We start from the raw sequence: 8851 nt of genomic DNA, 5'->3' as shown, positions 1-8851 counted from the left end.
TGGAATGCAGTGGCGCCATCTTGCCTCACTGCAACTTTTGTCTCCCAGGTTCAAGTGATTCTCCTGCCTCAGCCTCCTGAGTAGCTGGGATTACAGGCATGCACCTCCAGGGCTGGCTAATTTTTGTATTATTAGCAGAGGCAGGGTTTTACCATATTGGCCAGGCTGGCCTCTAACTGTTGACCTGAAGTGATCGGCCCACCTTGGCCTCTCAGAGTGCTGGGATTACACGTGTGAGCCAATGTGCTGGGCCTTCACATGAGTTTCTTTGTAAATATTTTAGCGTGTGTCTCTTAGAGATAAGGGCTTTTAAAAATCATATCTAAAATATTAGCTATTATAATTCTAAGACCTAAACAAAATTATAAGACAAACAATTTTTCCTTTTTTTTTTCCTTTTGAGACAGTCTCACTCTGTCGCACAGGCTGAGAGTGTAGTGGCATGATCTTTCCTCACTACAGCTTCTACCTCCCAGGTTCAGACAATTCTCCTGTCTCAGCCTCCTAAGAAGTTGGGACTGCAGATGTGTGCCACCATGTCTAGCTAATTTTTGTAGAGATGAGGTTTTGCCACGTTGGCCAGATTGGTCTTGAACTTCTGGCCTCAGATGATTCACCTGTCTTGGGCTCCCAAAGTGAGCTATTATGCCTGGCCTCTTTCTTTATATCATTAAATATTCAGTCAATAGTAGAAGTCTCGTGTCAAATGCCTCAAATGTCAGTTTTTTTTTTCTTTTTTCTTTCTTTTTTTTGGGACGACGTCTTACTCTATTTCTAAGACTGGAGTGCAGTGGTGTGAGTTCGGCTCACTGCAACCTCTGCCTCCCAGGTTCAAGCGATTTTCCTGCCTCTGCCTCCATGGTAGCTGGGATTATAGGCGTCGGCCACCACGCCCGGCTAATTTTTGTATGTTTAGTAGAGTTGGGATTTCACCATGTTTGCCAGCCTGGTCTCGAACTCTTGACCTCAGATGATCCACTTACCTCAGTGCTGGGATTACAGGTGTGAGCCCGTATGAGACCTATGCCTGGTCTCAAATGTCAGTTTTTTAAATAGTTCATTTGATTCAGGATCTATATGAAGTTCACACATTGCAACTAGTAGGCAATTTAAGTCCCTTAATATTTTATTATTAGCACCGTCTTCTAACCAACTGAACTAACTGGCCATACTTTTAATATTTTAAATTATTCTATTTCTTATTTTCCTTGCAGTTTGTTGAAGAAACTGGGTCATTTGTGCAGTAGCATTTGTTGAGTTTTGCCAAATGCTGCTCCAGTAGTATAATTTGCCATGAATTTGTCCTCTGTATTTTCTGTAAACTGGTTAGTAGTTGAACCTTGATGTGTGCTTTTTTTTTTTTTTTTAATGCTTTTATCCTAGCATCTCATAGCAAGAATACTATAAAGGTAATATTCTTCCATCAGGGGACACCTGTGAGATTGTCTTTTTTGTGTGTGTGTAATAGCATCAGTGTTGCCAGTGCCTAGGTTGATGAATTCATTGAGAAGTAATTCATCAGTAGTCTGTTTTGAAGAATTCTGTCATTCTTTCACTGAGGAACAACAAATCTTCATATGTTAACAGAATGCTTCTCTATGGAGAAACTTGCCTCTGCATCTACTGTTTGGTTACCTAGAGGTATTTTTGTTGTTGTTGAGACTGAGGTTTTTGCTCCTGTTGCCCAGCCTGGAGTGCAATGGCGCAGTCTCAGCTCATGTGACTTCAGCCTCCTGGAGTGATACTCCTGCCTCAGCTTCCCAATTAGCTGGGATTACAGGCGCTCACCACCACGCCCGGTTATTTTTTTATACTTTTAGTAGAGGCAGGATTTCGCCATATTTGCCAGTCTAGTCTTGAACTCCTGACCTCTCAGGTGATCCACCCACCTTGGCCTCCCAAAGTGCTGGGATTATAGGCTTAAGCCACCACGCCCAGCATAGAGGCATGTTTAACAGGCAAGGCAGGGTAAATGCCCTGACTTTGTTTAAGTAATGAGTTGGTGTCTTCAGCATTTTCTAACAATGGCTGATTTTCTTTTTTCTTTTAAATTATTGTGAACTTATGAATTAAAGCATATTTAATGTTACTGTGTTTAATATGGATTCATTGTAGTTATTATCGCCATTAAAGCTTAACTTAAAATTGTCTCTGCACTTTACATCTCCAGTGGTTTTGACATGACCCTAAATGCCTTTGACAGCTTCTTTGTTATCTGGTTTGACAAGTTGTTCTAAGCTCATCTAGTATAATAGATTTTCTGCCCCAGATTTAGAAGGCATTTCGCCGTGGGAGATTGTTTTGAAGATCACGGTCTGGGCACCAGGTGCACTCATTGTAACAGTGGTTTGGTGTTTGCTTTTAGGTTTTTCCAGTGCACACTAATTCAGATTCAGGACTAAAAGGTTTTTTTTTTTTTTTTTTTTTAATTTAATCTGTTCTCTCGTATCTCCTTTTTCCTCACACTGAGTTGCCTGAGTTTCAAGGCCACTGGCGATGATAGAATATTAAATAATTGCTGAGTTGCTTTATTTCACATTGCACATAGAACGGTTTCACGGTAGTAACATTGACACTATCATCAGAAATATGATCATTTAAAGTTACTTTTTTTTTGTTTGTTTAAGACAGGGACTCGCTGTTACCCAGGCAGGAGTGCAGTGGCATGATCTCAGCTTACTACAGCCTCCGCCTGCTGGGTTCAAGCAGTTCTACTTCAGTCTCCCTAGTAGCTGGGACTACGGGCGTGCGCCTGTAGTTTTAGTAGAGGTGAGGTTTCCCCATCTTGGCCAGGCTGGTCTCAAACTCCTGACCTCAGGTGATCTGCCTGCCTCTGCCTCCCAAAGTGTTGGGATTACAGGTGTGAGCCACCACGCCTAGCCTAAAAGTACTTTTTTGAGGGGCATATCTATCTTTATGATATATCACACTGAAAATATTATAGTCAAATTTACTATTTTAATATCGGTAGTCCTTTTCTGTGTCATATCATTAACTGTATATTTCAGTTTATTTGATTTTCTTTTCAATTATTTGGTTGCTCTTCTTAGATTTACTATCTCTGTTAAAGTCATCTTAATAGTGAGATTGACTAGTTATAAAAGGAAATAGATATAAGCAAAATAGACTGGTAACTAGGATACAGGATCACTAATTCTGTAATTTAACATCTCAGAGGTGAAAAGTGTGTTATGTTCCAGCAGTCTTTTCTTATTTGTGGCTGTTTGGAAGTCTAAATAGGGTGAATTTATGAAACGATTGATTACTTTTAATAATGAAATTCACCGACTCTGCTAGTTTATCAGAGCTTCTAATGGGTAGCAATTTTTTTGATTTGAATTTTTCTTCTCTGTTTTTCTCTTTTCTTTCCCCCCTTTGGTTGTTTGAGGGTACTAAAAGTGAAATGATTATCAAAGGGAACTGGTGGATGGGGTGGAATGATGAATTGAATGGTCTGTATTATAACATTTGGACTCTAGTGATTCTGCTTTTCTGTAATTTCTTTTTTTCTGCAGCCTCAGCTGTTGCATATAATTTCTTTTTCTTTTGTAAGTGGATTGATACTGCACTAATACTTTCCATCCATTGCTAGCTTTTGGATTCTGTGAGTACAAGGAGCCAGAATCTACTCTCCGTGCACTCAGATTATTACATGACCTGCAAATTGGAGAGAAAAAGCTACTAGTTAAAGTTGATGCAAAGACCAAGGCACAGCTGGATGAATGGAAAGCAAAGAAGAAAGCTTCTAATGGGGTATGTTTTCTGTTGTGTTATCTTTTCTAGGCCAGCCTGTGCTATTTCAGTGTAATGCTTCTCATTATAAATGTATCTAATGTGGGGCTTCACAAGATGATCATGTATGTGCTTGTGGCTTAAATGCAGGAGGGTATTTTATAGTTTGTAGTTATTTTAAGTCTTATCTACCCATAGTGGGTGGATGACTGTTGGTTTGCTTGTTCCAGGTTGGGATGAAGGTAGTAAGGGAGGCTGGACAAGGTTAACTTGCCAGAGAAAACACTGGTACAGACTATTCCAAACAGAGCTAATTCATTAAGACAGCTTTGTAAGTAAGTACAAAATATATTTCAACCTACACAATTTTTATTAGTTGCCCTGTCTTTTAGAAGTACACCGATTCTAAAACGAATGAAAGTCTGATTACTTGCCTTAGCTGGGGGGCTTTATTCAAGCTATGCTAAGTGAAGCTAAAATAAAGGAAATTGTTGTATATTGTATTGTAATGTATACATTATTACCCCCTCTCAACAAAGTGAAACATAGCTAAAACTTGAGTATATATTTTCTTGATTTCTCTTCTTAGTTCCTTCCTTTTTGGCATCTCATGCCGAACCAATCTAAAATAGATTTATTATTACCTTCGCCCAACGCAGACAAAACCAGAAAATCACTGTCATCAGATTTTTATTATCTTTCAAAATAGAAACAGCTTTCCACTGGGTGCAGTGGCTCACACCTGTAATCCCAGCATTTGGGGAGGCAGAGGCGGGTGGATCACCAGAGTTTGAGATGGAGTCTTACTCTTTTGCTCAGGCTGGAGTGCAGTGACCTCCTGGGTTCAAGTGATTGTCCCACCTCAGCCTCTCAAGTAGCTGGGATTACAGGCGCCTGCCACAATGCCCAGCTACTGATCTGTCTGCCTCGGCCTTCCAAAGTGCTGGGATCACAGGCCAGAGCCACTGTGCCCAGCCAGCGTTGCCCGTATTTCTAAAACATAAGTATAATTTTATCAAACTATTGCTTCTTATGTGAGACCCATCCTTAATGATTTTGGATTTCTTACAGAATAAACCCTCCTATCCTCACATCCCTCCCTCCTTTTTTTTGGAGACAGTCTTGCTCTGTTGCCCAGGCTGGAGTGCAGTGGCGAAACCTTGCCTCGCTGCTCTACCTCCTGAGTTCAAGTGATTCTCCTGCTTTGGCCTCCCGAGTAGCTGGGATTATAGCCACCACCATGCCCAGCTAATTTTTGTGTTTTTAGTAGAGACAGGATTTCACCATGTTACCCAGGCTGGCCCGGAACTCCTGACCTCAGGTATTTGCCAGCCTTGGCCTCCCAAAGTGCTGGAATTACAGGCGTGATTCACTGTGCCTGTCCATAAAGCCTATATTTTTAGGATGACATTCAAGGCTTGCTCCAGTCCACCTTTCAAGCTTCCTTCTTCCCTGCCTCTGCACATACTACTGCACGTACCCCTACAGTCTTCCTTTTTTGCTTTGCTGGCATCTCATGTCTTCGTTGCCTATCCAAGCTCCCTGTTGAAATTCTATCCATACTTATAATTAACATGTCCCTTGATTCATATAGACTTTGTCATTTCCTCTTAGACAGAATTAAGTCCTTTGTTCCCATATAAAGCAGATTTTTATAGCTGAATGTGTCTGCTTTTTAGTGTATATTGTTTATATCTCTCTCTTTCATTAGCCCCTTGTAACCCTTCTCATTCCCTTATCCTCTTTCAACCCCCATCTCTGATTACAAATAGAAAGGGTGATAAGTTTGGGGGTTGTGTCTTTAATCTTGGACCTCCACAGCACTTAATATAGTGTCTTACCTAAAGCAAGGATGGAATTAACATTTATTAACAGTTGCAGTTATGTTGCTTATCTGTCAGTCTTACTGTCCTCGCCCTGCTTCATAAGGAAATTATATTTTATTTCAAATCAGCAATATTGCCTGTCACATTACTAAAACCTCAAAAACCAGAAATATTTGCAATAAGAATTTTCAGGTTTGCGTTGTGATAACTGTATACTGACTATTTGAAAATACGGATTTAATATCTTCAAAGTGTTCCGATTTGCTAGGACTCACTGTTTTCTTGTGTTTAGTCTTTAATTTGTGAGGTCATTTAAGTTGTAGCATTTGCAAATGTTATACTGAAAAACTCTGAAAATGAAATCACTGCAATACATATTTTTACAAATAAGGAAGTGCACAATTGTGTGACTTTGCATTTCTGGCTTGCTTGCTTTTTTGGGTGGGGTTCGTGGCATGATCTCTGCTCACTGCAACCTCCTATTCCCAGACTCCAGTGATCCTCCTGACTCAGCTAGGACTGCAGGTGTACACTACCATGCCTGGCTGAGTTTTGTATTTTTTACTGAGGTGGGGTTTCACAGTGTCGTCCAGGCTGGCCTTGAACTCCTGGGCTTAAGTGATCCACCTACCTCAACCGTCCAGAGTGCTGGGATTACAGGCAGAAGCCACTGTGCCCAGCCTGCATTTCTTGTATAATCAACATTAACCAGAGTAACCACACTTTAAATCTGTTGATCTTCAAGAAAAGCAATGTGTAACCAGGTGTGGTGGCTCACACCTTTAATCCCAGCACTTTGTGAGTCCGAGGTCAGAGGATCACCTGAGGACAGGAGTTTGAGACCAGCTTGGCCAACATGGTGAAACCCCATCTCTCCTAAAAAAGGAAATACAAAAATGAGCTGGATGTGGTGCACCCCTGTAATCCCAGCTATTTGGGAGGCTGAGGCAGGAGAATCACTTGAACCCAGAAGATGGAGGTTACAGTGAGCTGAGATTGTACTACTGCACTCTAACCTTGGTGTCTGCTTTTTAGTGTATATTGTTTATATCTCATTCTTTCATAGCCCCTTGTAACCCTTCTCATTCCCATATCCTCTTTCAACCCGCATCTCTGATTACAAATAGAAAGGGTGATAAGTTTGGGGGCTGTGTCTTTAATCCTAGACCTCCACAGCACCTCTCACTCTGTCTCACCTTTAAGACAGAGCGAGACTCTGTCTTTAAAAAAAATCTGAAATCATTCAGCAGGTATATAAAAATATATGTATACTGATACTTATACAAAGAGATCTCCTGAATATAAAAAAAAAAAAAAAAAAAAAGCAACATGCAATAAAGTCACATAGAATAATTATTTTCAATAAAATGAAATTAAAATGATTATCAGATATCACTTACATGATTTATTGTTCTGTTGTATGTGTATTGCTGGGTACCCTTTGGCTTCGCGCCTAGAGGTACTTCAAGTCATAGGATAAACATGGCATATTTTCCTGGAGTGTCAATTTTACTCAACAGTATAGGTTAAAAAAACCATTCTATCTGATGTAAAAAAAATTTTCGCCGGGCGCGGTGGCTCAAGCCTGTAATCCCAGCACTTTGGGAGGCCGAGGCGGGTGGATCACGAGGTCAAGAGATCAAGACCATCCTGGTCAACATGGTGAAACCCCGTCTCTACTAAAAATACAAAAAAAAATTAGCTGGGCATGGTGGCGCGTGCCTGTAGTCCCAGCTGCTCAGGAGGCTGAGGCAGGAGAATTGCCTGAACCCAGGAGGCGGAGGTTGCGGTGAGCCGAGATCGCGCCATTGCACTCCAGCCTGGGTAACAAGAGCGAAACTCCATCTCAAAAAAAAAAAAAAAAAAAAAAAAAAATTTCAAATAACTTAGGCAAATATTACTATATAGTGGAGTAGATTAGAGATTTACCATGATTTTTGTTTTGTTTTGTTTTTTAAGGGTAGAGGGGTATAGAGGGAGGGAAGAAAGCCAGAGAGTGAGAGATTGGAGGGACAGGGCTAGGGGTAGGAGGGAAGATGGTAGGGATGAGACTGATGGCCACCACCACCATGATCTTTCTTTCTTTTTTTCTTTCTTTCCCTTCCTTCTTTTCTTTTTTCTTTTCTTTTCTCTTTCCTTCTTTCTTTTCTCTTTCCTTCTTTTCTTTTCTTTTCTTTCTTTATTTTATTTTATTTTATTTTGGAGACAGAGTTAATGTTGCCCAGGCTGGAGTGCAATGGAGCGATCTTGGCCCACAGCCCCCTCCCTCTCTTGGTTTCAGCCAATTCTCCTGCCTCAGCCTTCCAAGTAGCTGGGATTTTAGGCATCTGCCACCATACCTGGCTAATTTTGTATTTTTAGTAGAGTCAGAGTTTCTCCATGTTGGTCATGCTGGTCTCAAACTCCCGACCTCAGGTGATCCTCCTGCCTCAGTCACCTAAAGTGCTGGTATTATAGGTGTGAGCCACCATGCCAGCCATGCTTTTTCAGTATAAAAATATGACATGGTGATTGTTTTTTATTCTTGTTCATTGATTAGTTGGAGAAGTTTAGAAAGCTGTTACTTAAGTAGAGAATAGGAGAATGAGACATTGAGAACCTTTTGTGTTGCTTTATTAGGCATTTTCCTCTGAGGCAGAAGAGAAAACAATTAGTTCCATATTTCTCATTGACTTAAAAGGAAGCATGAGTATGTCTAGGAGAGCAGCGTATTTTTCATGATCCAGTATTTTCTTTTTAACTTTTTTTTGTCTTTTTTTTTTCTTTTTTTATTTGAATTCCTTCCTCATGAATTTTATTTCTTTTTTTTAATGGGACGGGGTCTTGCTATGTTGCCCAGGCTGGTGTTGAAACTCCTGAGCTCAAGCAGTTCTGCTTTGGCCTCCCAAAGTGCTGGGTTTACAGGCATGAGCCACTGGGCCTAGCCAGATTCAGAATTTTAAGAGGAATTTTGGGCATGTGTAAGGTGCCTTGTCAAACAGCTTGACTGAGCATTTTAATTTAGGTTTTGCAGAATTTGTAGGAGTAACTTTTTTAGCCTGCTTCAGCCTCCCAAGTAACTGGGATTACAGGAGGAGTAACTTTTTATTTTTCCTTTTCTTATTGGCCTTCAGTAGTAGAAGTGTTCAATGTAAGGTGACCATGCTAATTTAGTTCATATCTAATTGCTTTCTGGCTGTCCAGCAAAATCCGTATAGGTGCTTGTGTGTCACAAGTCGTGGTTGTTAACCATATATTCAAGAATGGACACTGACAAGTGCTGGAAACAGATATTTTCTGGAAAGAATCTTTTT

The 8851-nt window shown here is 40.5% G+C and overlaps 1 protein-coding gene across 1 annotated transcript in view; it reads left to right on the top strand.

Annotated features, from left to right (window-relative positions):
• Nucleotides 1-3567: 3567 nt before the first annotated feature.
• RBM25 (RNA binding motif protein 25) overlaps nucleotides 3568-8851 on the top strand; it is a gene marked incomplete at its 5' end in the record, with an annotated part of 27692 nt that continues 22408 nt past the window's right edge. The window contains one exon of the mRNA XM_017528517.2: nucleotides 3568-3753. Within this exon, the coding sequence (XP_017384006.2) occupies nucleotides 3568-3753 (186 nt within the window). The remainder of the gene's footprint in view (nucleotides 3754-8851) is intronic.

Source organism: Cebus imitator, unplaced genomic scaffold, assembly GCF_001604975.1.
Source record: "Cebus imitator isolate Cc_AM_T3 unplaced genomic scaffold, Cebus_imitator-1.0 Scaffold54, whole genome shotgun sequence".
Taxonomy (NCBI): Eukaryota; Metazoa; Chordata; class Mammalia; order Primates; family Cebidae; genus Cebus; species Cebus imitator.
Note: the sequence above shows the minus strand (reverse complement) of the source record. Positions and strands in the feature narration are given on the sequence as shown.